Below are 14,309 nucleotides of genomic sequence, written 5' to 3'. Positions count from 1 at the left end.
CAGCAGGCTTCCCACAGTGATACTCTGGCATTCCCTCTATGCCAGGCATGCCTCTCCACTCACACTTGTCGGGACACACTGAGGCCTCTTAAGTAAATGTTAAAAGTTCTCAGAAAGATTTTGCATCTTCTGGAGCTTTTAAACTCAAATACACAATCTTAGTTATATAATCAAATCGAATGGCAATAGGAAACAATATAACACACTAAAGTAGTTTAGGTTTAAAGATAAAAAAGTATGGCTGATTGACGTTACCTTTTTTTTTTAACGAGATACCGAAAATCTAGTCGTCGCTACTGATTTCACCAAAAGTACATGCTCGATGCCAAATTTACATCACTGTGTAAAAACAAAACAAGAAAAAAAAGTACTTAAATATTATTATTAAACTTCATTAAGAAACACATTTGAATATTAACAAAAAACAACAACAATAATGGCATATATCCTACAATTAAGGTAGTACAACAACATAATTCGTTAAAGGAGGATGCTAATGTTTGTGCGTGCGATCTGATGCTGATTGACTTTATTGAGACATGAAGCTGAGAAAAAGCTTGTTTTCACTCCACGATACCTTTTTTTAATCACGATAACAACAATTAGATCATGGTGAATTTGCTTTATGATATAATCATGAATATTGTCACAAAAAGCTGTCTAGCTCACTATCATCGTAGAGAAGTGCCTTATATAAAAAAATACAGGATACTAAAATACATTTTCTTTAAATGTGTCATTTATTGTAATATTTTAATATAAAATATGCTGTTGTATATGTAATTTATTTTAATTTATTTTTAAGTTATTTTTCAATTAACAGGATGTTCAGTTAATCTAATCACTAAAATGTTAAGTGATACCAGCAAGTTTTTTTTACATTTGTTTATTTTTTCCCCAACACTTTTCCTTTGTTGTTGTTGTTGTTGGTTCATGTTTGTACATGTTTTAGGTCAATATCAGCTGAGTTGTTTATGGTGTAAGTATGTTATGAGGGCTAATCCTCAGACCAGTGTGGTGGATTAGTGAGTCATCAGATTTACGTAAACATCAAAGGAAAGTATTTACAATAATCTACAACATTCTACTTGTCATTGTAGAGTCACTGGAACCTTTTTTATGCAACACAAACAGCTTTTCATCACAACAAATGTTTTATTCTGGACTCCACTACCCACAATTCCTCCGAGAGCACTCAGACACGAGACAATTAAATTAAATGGTGGCACTTTTATTTCACCTCTCCTTTTGTTGTCGTAAACAACATCCAGATTTTAGAGTGGCCTTCCGTCTGGTTTTCAAGTTGTAGCAGAAAATGTTTTATAGCATTTTATTACATTTTCACATATTTGAGGTTTGTTTATTAATCTACAAAAAGTTGTGGGACCTCCTGATAAGACCAAGATACATCAAACTTCTGTGTGTGTGTGTGTGTGTGTGTGTGTGTGTGTGTGTGTGTGTGTGTGTGTGTGTGTGTGTGTGTGTGTGTGTGTGTGTGTGTGTGTGTGTGTGTGTGTGAGTGTGTGTGTGAGTGTGTGTGTGAGTGTGTGAGTGTGTGTGTGTGTGTGTGTGTGTGTGTGTGTGTGTGTGAGGAGAGAGAGGAGAGGGTGTTATCCAAACAGAGCTGGTCTTTCCAGTCATGTAATCCCAGCTGGCTTTCTATTTCGCCTGTGTGTATGTGTGTGTGTGTGTGTGAGACGGAGAGAGAGAGAGCGAGGGAGGGCGAGAGAGAGTGGCAGAGGGCGAGAGAGAGGGAGAGAGAGGAGGGCAGGCGAACGGCTGTTAAACAGCAGTTTTAGGGGATTAGGAGGTTTTTGGAGCACAAAGACTCTGCATGGAGCAGAAAAAGAGGTTGAACTGGAGGGGGAGGAGTTTAAGAGGATGGATGGATGGAGGAAGAGGAGGTGAAGTGTGTGTGTGTGTGTGTGTGTGTGTGTGTGTGTGTGTGTGTGTGTGTGTGTGTGTGTGTGTGTGTGTGTGTGTGTGTGTGTGTGTGTGTGTGTGTGTGTGTGTGTGTGGGGGGATGTTTGGAGGGAAAGAGGGTAAAGCAGGGTTTGTGCTTCAGGCTGCTCTAGATTGTTGTAAATATGAAACTGTTTGCAAATTACACATTTAAAAAAAAAAAAATCCAGGTTCTGCTACTGCTGTTGCTTTGCACATGTTTTTGAAGTTTAAATCCATAACACATTCTTTTGAAATATTCCTTTTTTCCCTCCACATACAGTGTTTTTAGAAGTTCACACTGACACTTTCACTGAGGTTGGACTTGCTGTCTGCATCTCGCTCCTCTGGTTAGTCGTTTTTACTGTTAGTCGTGATTGTACACAAATCAGGTCATTTTCAACCCATAGGTTGCGTATAATAAGTGGAAGTAGTCGTCGTGATGTCACCCATTGGTCTGTGAACTTGAAGCCTCGAGTTCGGCATATTGGCCTTCACCATCTTGGATTTTGGTTGAACATAACCGAGCAGCAACCTTACTGGATCTGGATCATTATTTCATTTTGAAGCTGATGTTTCAGTTGGATGCAATGAATGAAAATATGTTGAAAAAGGAGACTAGAAATGCTCGATGGTTTTATTCCTGCATTCTTGCAAATAAGCTTTATTTCTCTTGTCGTCTTGTACTTTTTTTCCCCCTCTCATCATCACCACTCACTTCATTATGTTCATTTATCTTGCGACCTTCGCCGACCCCCATATGAGACTCTAGTTTTGCAGAATGAACATGTTAAACCAAATTCATTCTGGAGACATAGACGTTAGTCCGAACCGGCCGGCCCCGGTTCCCCCATCAGAGCCCTGAGAGGTCTGCCAGCAGGCGGGCTGCTGGTCGGCCCAGACTCTCAGGACGGCCATCAGTATTCGACTGCATTGTAAATTAAAAGGGTTGAGGTTGGAGGTTGCTGTCTGAATGATTGTCCCCCTTGTGGCCCTGCTGGCCGGTGCTACTTTGGCACTTTGATGGAGCGAATAAAATGGTCACTGGATATTTATAGCAAGCAGTAACTTCAGATATATGTGGGATTTTTAAGAAAATGTGAATTTAGAGAAGTGAATGTGTAATTTTTCTAATGAGATTCAGCCTTCATTCACGCACGAGTCGTTGTTTTCTTTATATTATATCAGTCTTTTTTTTGCCTGTCCGCTTACTTGTGTCACTCTCCATCCATCCATCTTTCCCACCGTCCCTCTAGAGGACCAGTCAGCCACCGGAGCTCTGCTGCCAGTCGTTTGATTCTGCCCAGTCCAATTATAGAGGGCCTTAATTACGGAGCCTGTCAGCATCCATCAGGAGAGCCATTCGTCATGTGGACCGGGCTGGACCGGACTGAGTGGGACTGCTTAGGTTTAACATTTATCATTCGCAAATTTAAGATCTCATCGCACAGCAGCAGCCTTTTATCAAAGCACCCCCGTCTTACAACCGAGAATGGGCTCAATTTAAGGCTACAAATATGTGCATAATGAAGTAATGTGCCAATTACGTTCTCGTTTCTACATTTATTGCAATCAGTCGATAAAGTGAGAGGAAATAATAAACCCCACAACCCAAGGCGGCGTCTTAATTTGCCTGTTTTGTCCGAACATCAGTCCACCGGCCAATGATTTTCAGTTAACTGTCACATAAGGCAAAAAAACCCAGTAAATACTCACCTTTTAAAGCTGGAACAACGTAGAGTGATGCTCAGATACATTTAGAAAACACCATATATGGTTTGAAAGGCCTTTTGATAGTATATATATATATATATATATATATATATATATATATATATATATATATATATATATATATATATATATATATTATTTATTTTCGATAGATCCGTTCTACTCGAAGTTAAACTTTCTAAAAGTTGAGTTCTAGAGATTGAGGCCATAAACTCACGTTCACAATGTTAACTGAGATAATAAATCGAGTGAGAAGTAGGGTGATTTTCTCATCGACTTCTATACAATCAGACTTCTTTTTGCAACCAGAGGAGGCGCCCCCTGATGGCCAGGCAATGAGTGCAAGTTTCTGGCATTCCAGCTTCGGCTTCACTTCTCAGAACCGGATAGTTGACGTATCATCTGGACTAATATTGGGACATTTCTTGCACAGTGACATTGCTTGTTTTCTCGTAAATGCTGACTGGAATTTAACTGTTTTTAGGGAGATATTGGTGTAAAACATCATCCTCGTGTCGTCTGAGGCTGATCATTTCGTACTTACCGTTAACAGTAAAACCCTTCGGTGTAAACAGGATGAGTGTTCCTCGTCACCAGCAGCATGAAGGAGGTTTGAACTGGGAGGTCCAGAGCTCTGCCAGGTGGAACCACTTGTATCTGAATGCAGCCTCTCGCTCTCTCAAGCTCTCTCTTGTATATTGTATATCTCGACCACTCTTACTTCATCCTCTACGTCTCGCTCACACACTCTGTCTGCATTATTGCAGCGAAGATTTGCAACCATATTTATTTGAACATTTTCTTCAGATTCTGCTTTTCTTTTCTCTGAGTCTATTCAAGGACAATACACCCAAACCCCCCGCCTCAGTCTTTTAAAGGAACTCGCCAAGCGTTGCCATTAAAAAGGCGTTCACTTCATTCACTCGTCTTCCTCCTTCCTTCCTTCAGTTCCCTCTAGTCTTGTCTGCAGGGTTTCCTACAAGCCAAAGGGGGATTCCTTCCCTCTAGTAGGGTTTTAAGATGATTTCTTCTTGTAAAGAAACATTTTTACTGATCCCATGATGTCAGGATAATAAGTTTAAATTTTTTATGGCTCGTTTTTTTCATGTTTCTACATCAATTCACACTCAAATCAGGTTAATTACCAAGTAGGTTTTCACCTGCATCGATATTTTGGTGCATAATGTCGAAAATATACAAAGTAAGGGAGAAGAAAAACAAATAATATCAAGTCAAGAGTTTTACACTGTACTTTTACTCTGTTTTTTGTACTTTTAAATTACTAATAGAAATCTAAAAAGAGTTGTATAATAAAAAATACATTTAGGTATGTTCATATTCTAAAATCAAGAGTTGTGCAGAGTTTATAATTAAAACGGACTTTGCGAAATGTTTACAATATATCAGTTTAAAATGGCGGTCACATATTTTGGTTGTAGATAATACATGGGACACTGTCTCTTTTAATTTATTGCTGCTCTAGATTAATATTAAATAGGATTATATTTAGATGAATATCATCAGTCTGATCCTTTTTGACCCCGTCGCACGTTTTACTACCAAAAGATGGAGATTCATTCTCAAGTCTTTGTTGCTGTTGACCACGCCCGTTCTTCTGTTCCAGGTGATCGATGGGAAACTGGCTCCGTTTCTGTCCAAGGTGATCAAGTTTGCCAGCTCCCACGTCTTCAGCTGCAGTTTGTGTCGAGAGAAAGGCTTCATCTGTGAGCTGTGCCACGACGGACAGGTCATCTACCCGTTCCAGGAGAACGCCACCAAGAGGTGCAGGCCGGGTCGCCTTTCTATACCCTTGGACATTTACCGAGCCCAACATACAATACTATTTTCGACGTATTCATTTTTATATTACTTTTTTAGATGCTATGTTTTGTCGTGTTTTCGATATATCCGACACTATGACTTTTTTTTCACTTTTTTCGACATTCTATACTATTAATTTCCAAATGCAAGAACAGACATGGATGGCAGTAAGTTAAAAGTATTTATTCAATCAAAGCAACAAAGCAGAAACAAAACAATAGACAAACAAATGCTAAAAGGCTGCTGGCGCTGTGTGAGCAGGTAATGCTAAATGTTGGCCTTTTACCCTGCAGACCAGTCATCTTATTGACAAACTATACGATGACTTTTTTCACTTTTTTTAACAATCCAATTTTTTATTTGACTATTTTTCACAGAATGTACTATAGTAGTATAGTAGCCTACGTCGAAAAAAGTGAAACCAGCGACTGTATATCTATATATATATACATATATGTATATATATTTATGTATGTATGTATATTTATTTACATACATATATACACACAGGTATCCTCTGCCATCAGTGTATGAATATGTGTGTGAATGGGCGAATGTAGATATGACAAAGACTGAGAAAATATATAAAAGCAGGCCCACACGTCCCAGAAAGTAATTGCATAATGTGTCATACAAAGTCATGGTAGTATATCATTAAAATGTTATGTAATAAATCCTCGAATAATGTCATAAAAAACAGATTAAACAAGGCATATTATAGAAGAAGTCAAATAATAATCATTGTATACTATGTCATTACAAGGTCAAAAGTCGTAGTATCATATGTCATTAAAATAATCATCTCATAACCTTGACACATTAAATTGAAATTTGCCTTGAATAGACGCTGGTTTAGTCTCCCTCTGGGTCTCTGGTTAGCATGAGTATGCCTGACAGCTGACACAGTCCAGAGCCTCGTCCTCGCCAGCGAAACTCAGAGTGACGGAGCGATTCCTAGAAGAAACACCGTCACACAGTCTGCTATCACTCCCACACAGACACACCTTCGTGGTCGAGTTGGGAATTATGACTTGTGAAGGAAGTGTCGAGTCTTAACTGATAACGGCTGCATCTACTGTACTTACCAGAGTTGTTGACTTAGTTGCTCAGACACTGAGGGAGCAGCAAATCAGCAACAACTGGACCGACCGACGCCTTGAGGAAGATTTTACATTACAGTAGTAATAAGCTCATTTATGACATTTTTCATTTAGTTGTGAAAACAGGTGGTCAAATAATATTTTTCTTCATAGTTTTCATTGATAAAAAATAATACTTTTGATATTCTGCAAAATCCATAATAGTAATGAAACAATCACTTAAAATACTACGTAAGTGGGTTTTTCGAAAAAAGTGAAAACGTCAGTATAGTTTCTCCAAAAAAAGTCAGTAGTTTCTCAAAAAAAGTGAAAAAATTCATAGTATAGAATGTCAAAAAAGTGAAGTCAGTAGTTTCTCAAAAAAGTGAAAAAATTCATAGTAAAGAATGTCAAAAAAGTGAAAAAAACGTCAGTATAGTTTCTTGAAAAAGTGAAAAAATGTCAGTAGTTCCTCAAAAAAAGTGAAAAAAAGTCAGTAGTTTCTTGGAAAAAGTGAAAGAATTCATAGTATAGAATGTCAAAAAAGTGAAGTCAGTAGTTTATCAAAAAAAGTGAAAAAATTCATAGTAAAGAATGTCAAAAAAGTGAAAAAAACGTCAGTATAGTTTCTTGAAAAAGTGAAAAAATTCATAGTATAGAATGTCAAAAAAGTGAAGTCAGTAGTTTCTCAAAAAAAGTGAAAAAATTCATAGTAAAGAATGTCAAAAAAGTGAAAAAAGTTGGTAGTTTCTCGAAAAAAGTGAAAGAAATTCATAGTATAGAATGTCAGAAAAGTGAAAAGTAGTTTCAGTAGCAGTAGTAGTTTCTCGAAAAAAGTTAAAACAAAATTTAAAAAAAGGGGTTTCTCGAAAAAAGTGAAAAAAGTCAGTAGTTTCTCGAAAAAAGTATAAAAACGTCAGTATAGTTTCTGGAAAAAAGTGAAAAATTGTCAGTAGTTTTTCGAAAAAAGTGAAAATGTTAGTATAGTTTCTCCAAAAAAAGTCAGTAGTTTCTCAAAAAAAGTGAAAGAATTCATAGTATAGAATGTCAGAAAAGTGAAAAGTAGTTTCAGTAGCAGTAGTAGTTTCTCGAAAAAAGTTAAAAAAAAAATTTAAAAAGGGGTTTCTCGAAAAAAGTGAAAAAAGTCAGTAGTTTCTCGAAAAAAGTATAAAAACTTCAGTATAGTTTCTGGAAAAAAGTGAAAAAATGTCAGTAGTTTTTCGAAAAAAGTGAAAACGTTAGTATAGTTTCTCCAAAAAAAGTCAGTAGTTTCTCAAAAAAAGTGAAAGAATTCATAGTATAGAATGTCAAAAAAGTGAAGTCAGTAGTTTCTCAAAAAAAGTGAAAAAATTCATAGTATAGAATGTCAAAAAAGTGAAGTCAGTAGTTTCTCAAAAAAAGTGAAAGAATTCATAGTATAGAATGTCAAAAAAGTGAAGTCAGTAGTTTCTCAAAAAAAGTGAAAAAATTCATAGTATAGAATGTCAAAAAAGTGAAGTCAGTAGTTTCTCAAAAAAAGTGAAAAAATTCATAGTATAGAATGTCAAAAAAGTGAAGTCAGTAGTTCCTCGAAAAAAGTGAAAAAAAAGTCAGTAGTTTCTCAAAAAAAGTGAAAAAATTCATAGTATAGAATGTCAAAAAAGTGAAGTCAGTAGTTCCTCGAAAAAAGTGAAAAAAAAGTCAGTAGTTTCTCAAAAAAAGTGAAAAAATTCATAGTATAGAATGTCAAAAAAGTGAAGTCAGTAGTTTCTCAAAAAAAGTGAAAAAATTCATAGTATAGAATGTCAAAAAAGTGAAGTCAGTAGTTCCTCGAAAAAAGTGAAAAAAAGTCAGTAGTTTCTCAAAAAAAGTGAAAAAATTCATCGTAAAGAATGTCAAAAAAGTGAAAAAAACGTCAGTATAGTTTCTTGAAAAAGTGAAAAAATTCATAGTATAAAATGTCAAAAAAGTGAAGTCAGTAGTTTCTCAAAAAAAGTGAAAAAATTCATAGCAAAGAATGTCAAAAAAGTGAAAAAAAACGTCAGTATAGTTTCTTGAAAAAGTGAAAAAAATTCAGTAGTTCCTCGAAAAAAGTGAAAAAAAGTGAAAAAAAGTCAGTAGTTTCTCGAAAAAAGTATAAAAACTTCAGTATAGTTTCTGGAAAAAAGTGAAAAAATGTCAGTAGTTTTTCGAAAAAAGTGAAAACGTTAGTATAGTTTCTCCAAAAAAAGTCAGTAGTTTCTCAAAAAAAGTGAAAGAATTCATAGTATAGAATGTCAAAAAAGTGAAGTCAGTAGTTTCTCAAAAAAAGTGAAAAAATTCATAGTATAGAATGTCAAAAAAGTGAAGTCAGTAGTTTCTCAAAAAAAGTGAAAAAATTCATAGTATAGAATGTCAAAAAAGTGAAGTCAGTAGTTCCTCGAAAAAAGTGAAAAAAAAGTCAGTAGTTTCTCAAAAAAAGTGAAAAAATTCATAGTATAGAATGTCAAAAAAGTGAAGTCAGTAGTTTCTCAAAAAAAGTGAAAAAATTCATAGTATAGAATGTCAAAAAAGTGAAGTCAGTAGTTTCTCAAAAAAAGTGAAAAAATTCATAGTATAGAATGTCAAAAAAGTGAAGTCAGTAGTTCCTCGAAAAAAGTGAAAAAAAGTCAGTAGTTTCTCAAAAAAAGTGAAAAAATTAATCGTAAAGAATGTCAAAAAAGTGAAAAAAACGTCAGTATAGTTTCTTGAAAAAGTGAAAAAATTCATAGTATAAAATGTCAAAAAAGTGAAGTCAGTAGTTTCTCAAAAAAAGTGAAAAAATTCATAGCAAAGAATGTCAAAAAAGTGAAAAAAAACGTCAGTATAGTTTCTTGAAAAAGTGAAAAAATTTCAGTAGTTCCTCGAAAAAAGTGAAAAAAAGTGAAAAAAAAGTCAGTGGTTTCTCGAAAAATTTAAAAACGTCATTATAGTTTCTTGAAGAAAGTGAAAAAATGTCAGTAGTTTCTCGAAAAAGTGAAAAAAGTAATCGTACAGCCTGTCGTAAAACCACACCTTCAGCTTCCTCACTCGTTTTCGCATTTTCATCGTGACCCGTGCTGACCCGTGCGTTTGTGTCTGCAGGTGCGACGGCTGTGGCGCCGTCTTCCACTCGGAGTGTCGACAGAAAGCTCAGCCGTGTCCTCGCTGCGTTCGCCGAGAGCTCCACCACAAGAGGCCATCGTCCTTCTGGTCGCCCGACGATGACACCCCCGGGTGCTTCCACCTGCCCTACCAGGACACCTGAGGCCAGCTGGGATGCCGCCGGGAAGCCGCGCCGGACAAAGTGCCTGTTTTTCTGAATCCCTGCGGGGCGACGGGACGGACCTCGTGACCTCGTTGAGAGCGCCTCGATGCTTCGTCGGGTTTGTTTGTACCTGCTGACACCTGAGCTCACCTGCTGAGAAGAGCAGGAGGAAAACCAGACGGAAGAAGCTGCTGCTTCACCAGGCTTCATCCCACGCCACCGCCCGCCATCTTCCCCCCACCGTCACCGCTTTCACGTATTCACAGCTGATAAACTGGAAACTAATAGGTGGAGTTGTAAGTTCAGTCATGAAACCATTAGACGATGAATCATTTATCATTCTGCCGTTCCAGTGGGAGCCTTTCTTTATGACAATATAAAAAGTTTCTTTGCAGCAGTCATCGACTCGGATTCATTCATGTCGTAGAAGTCAAATCCAGTTGGTATTTTCCCAAAATGTGGGTCTCTTTAGGATAAAAATTAATTAAAACTAAAGTAATGATTTTGAAAAGGGAGTAGGAAGTACTCTTGTTTACTTGTTTTAAAATGTCAGGAGTACTTAAGTACAGTGAATAAGTATTTGCAACATTAATGAATCCTTTAAAGTCCAGAAGCTTCTTAATCCTGCAGCACAATCCACTATTGATCCTTCTGTTTGTACGATTACTATGTTCAAACAGACCATAATATCTAATAAAGTAACCCAAGAAGGCATTAACTGTCTGATTTAGGAACCTGTGTTTTATTTATTTATTCTTTGTGAGATTGTCTTAGGGGTTGTTTACATTATGTTCATGTTTAATTATTTTTACGTTCTGGCCGTAAAACGCAATTTTACATATTTGCAATAAATATGCGTCGACAAAAAAGAGATGAGCCCGTAAAGTTATTATTTACTGGTCGTTATCAGGTGCTTTTATTCTGAAACAGGGAAAACGATGCTGCAGGTTACGTTTCTGTGACAAATTGTTGGTTTGGACGGATTAACGCTTTGCATTTGAGATCTAACTGGAGTCATTAGATTCACGATGATGATGATGATGATAATAATAATTAATAATAATAGTGATCAATGATAGCTGTGAGTGAAGTATAGAAATCCATTTTTCCTCCCACTGAGTGATTTAGCGACGTGTAGAATTAAAGGTGCATTTTAATTCGCTCATTTCATTTCGCCGTCGTTTTAATGCAAAAATGGGCGGAGTTTAATTTAAAAGATGCCGAGCACATTTCCTTCCCTCCATCGGTGGAACTGGAAAACAACAACAGGGGCAATAATCTTCTGTAACCCCCCCCTCCCCCCCTCCTCTGATTCTACTTCCTGTTGTGCTTCATTCATGTAGAATCAACTGTGATTTAGCTTTAGCTTTTAGCATCTCTATGCAACCTCGATGGCCTTTATGACGCGTTGCTTTCACGTCTTTACGTTTGTTCCCCGGCCGAAAATAATTAATAAATCAGCCCCAGAATTTAAAACAAAAAAGAAACTACAGATATTTTAGAAAATTCTGCAAATTTTGTTTCAAAATACATTTATGTTTTTCACTTTGGTTTTTGTTGAAAGTTTCCAAAACCATTGAGAACTAATGAGGCGAATCCAAGAAAGTGATTTTTTAAAATAGTCTGATACAGTAAGTTTTAATTTTTCTACAAAGAAAATGCAGCATTTCACCAGAAATTTGGGGAAAGAAAGAAAGTAAAATGCTTCCTCTGTTGATATTTTATTAAAAGGGAGGATTGCAGCTTTAAAGTTGCCAAACTTTGTAATAATTTGGAAGGAAGCGGCTCGTTTGGTTCTCTGAGAAACGACTGATTTTATCTTTACTTCAGTGTTAATATTCGCTCGTCCGTCTTTTCCAACTTGTTTGAGCCATAAAAACATAACTCGTTAACGTTGACGGGGATTTAAGTGTGAATAATCCTGAATATGTATTTTTGAGGTCAAACTGACAGTTATTCCTGTTCATGAAGCATGTAGGGAACCGTAGACTAAAACTAAAATAACCCAGCTTAGTTTTAAATAAAAATATGGCAGGAAAAAGTGCACTGATGTGTTGGTTGCTTACATTTGTTTTATTGAGTTAAACCTTTAATGTTTAAGATGTTGATGATTGAGCCTGCTGCATAAAAGTGAAGAAAAAATGTTGTGAATTTTTTTTTATTATTATTTTGTTTGTATGTTTGTTTTTAAATCATGCTGTTCATTTGTTTATTACGTTTGTTTCATGGATTGTTAGATAGTTGTCAGATAAGAGTTTGGCTATTTACTGGCAACACATGACAGAAAACATCCTTTACGCCATAAGTATTTCAGGCAGCAGCACTATCGCAGAATATTTATGGTAGAGTACAAATTAATACAATAAGTCTTTAAATAAACGGTTTGTAAATTATGTTAAAGGCTGACTATATAAACAATATACGTCCAAATTGACTGTTTTAGATCATCTTAGCATGTTTTTTTCGTTTTTTAAAATATTTTTCCGAGTGTAAATTACTATTTAGAATTCATGTAACGCACATTTTACAGGTTTTTTTTAATCTGATAGTTTACACGCTAATCACAAAACCCGAAACCGTCAAAACATTAAACGTCTCTCGCAAAAAGCAAAACAATTCTAGCAAAAACTTCTACGTGAACTCATCTAAAACGTGGAAATTGTGCCGCGACGTAGAGACCGAGGTTTACAGTTTTACTACAAGTGTGTAAATAAATTGTAAACTGGACGTAAAGCGGTGAGTTTTGTAAAAATAAAAAATAAATAAAAACGTGAGGAAAATTCTGTAAATTCATTGGCTACGAGTGTTAGCGGTTTCGGAGATTGTGTTTCAAGTCGCATTCAGAGAGATTTTTAGGCTAATTTGCATCCTGCGGTCGAAGAAAGAAGCATCCTGAGCCACAACTCAACGTACTCTACCGAACGTAGTGAGAATGAGTTACCAATAAATGCACAAAAATTACCCACAATACCTTGCTGGGCTCTGCAGTCTGACGAAACTTGTACTCATTCGTTAGCTTGTTATGTGTTCGCATGTTCATTTGTAGTTTATCATTTGTTTGTTTGTGTTTTACCGTCCTTCCTACAACATCTTGTTTATGTTGCCGACACATTTCGATCCTGCAGCATGTTTTACGTGACGCGTTTGGAGAAGAATATATCGTACATATTTAAGTTGAATAAACTGGACTGAAATTCTTCTCTTTTGCACTTTTTAAGTTATTGTTTTGTTTGTTTTTTTCCGCATCGCAGCCAAACTTCTTATGCAAATACAGGGAGTTGATTTTCTGATTCTGGTTTTGTGTTTCTTCAGCCACTGATGCCAATAAAGACGAACTTCTTAATAGTAAACGTGTTTGAGTCCTGTGTGTTCATACCATTTCCCTGACAACGTTTAGGTTCGACTTGCTTCAAATTGACAGAAATATACAGAAATATCTTGACAACTATTCAAAGAATTCTGATCATTGTCCCCAGAGGATGCATCCTAATACCTTTTGGTGATTCTGTAATTCCGTGGCACCAAAACAAAGTCAGCATTTGTGGTTTTGAGTAAAAAATGTCTCAAAGCTGGGAGCTGATAGCATGCCAACACTGTCATGATAACGAGGGTGAACCCAATCGGCAGAAGAAGGTCGTGTGATACGACTGAAAGCTCAACTAAACGGAGCTTGTGGTGACATTGTTTTGTCGGCAGCTGCCGGGACAACAATGACCTTTCCGAACTAGCTCGAACCTCCGTGACGTGACGTAAAACGATGACGTGAGAAAAAAACGCACATCCACGTGAGCCGGCGCTGCACGTAAAAAACCTGAATATGCAGATCGTCCGATGTTTCAGGGGGCCGAATCGTTTTTTTTCTTTTTCGCCTGTGATGTGCGTCGAGCGGCGGGGCAAATTGAAGCTGAGTGTCGACCACGCTTAATTGTCATCGCCAATTAGTGCATTGTGGGACGCCCACAATGGATCAACTGTAGCGAGTAGAAGGGAGTCCTTTGTGCTTCTCCAATGGCCCGCGGACCAGTCAAGACTCATTTAGGGCCCCGAACAACGACGGAGCAGAAATGCCAACGAAAATGAAAACAAAAGACAGTTTAAGGAGAAAACGAGGACGGAGGGGAAGAAAGAGGGGGGAGGAAGGAGGACAACGGTCACAAGGGGGGGGTGAAGGACTGGGCCTCTGCTCTCCCAACATGAGAGGAGGTGCATGGCTTTGACACACACTGAACCCCCTCCTCCTCCCACCACCACCACCACCCGACATTTAGCGAGCTGCTACACAAAAGCTGGCAGGGCCCCAGTGTTCCCAGTGACCCGGTTGTTCAGAGGCTCATTTGGCCACGTCGAAGCTTTCAGCAGGTTTGAGCCCAGCAGATCGTCTCGTGTGCTTTTGTCAGCGTTAAAAGGCTCCATCCTTATTAAAATATGTTCGTGATTAAGAATAAAACGCAATCCAAACAGGAAGTCATTGAAGCAAAACAACGGGATCA

At 37.1% G+C, this 14,309-nt stretch overlaps 1 protein-coding gene across 3 annotated transcripts in view; it reads left to right on the top strand.

Moving 5' to 3' along the window:
* plekhm3 (pleckstrin homology domain containing, family M, member 3) overlaps positions 1-10,377 on the top strand; it is a 38,163-nt gene extending 27,786 nt beyond the window's left edge. For all 3 annotated transcript variants that reach the window (XM_084023034.1, XM_084023032.1, XM_084023033.1), the window contains exons 7-8: positions 5,300-5,457; positions 9,657-10,377. In XM_084023034.1, coding sequence (XP_083879160.1) covers positions 5,300-5,457; positions 9,657-9,819 — 321 coding nt within the window. In that variant the 3' untranslated portion in view covers positions 9,820-10,377. The remainder of the gene's footprint in view (positions 1-5,299; positions 5,458-9,656) is intronic.
* The last annotated feature ends 3,932 nt before the right edge of the window (positions 10,378-14,309 follow it).

The sequence above is a fragment of the Eutrigla gurnardus genome (genome assembly GCF_963514095.1).
Source record: "Eutrigla gurnardus genome assembly, chromosome: 12".
NCBI lineage: Eukaryota > Metazoa > Chordata > Actinopteri > Perciformes > Triglidae > Eutrigla > Eutrigla gurnardus.
The sequence above is the reverse complement of the archived record's forward strand: the minus strand, read 5'-3'. Positions and strand labels throughout refer to the sequence as shown.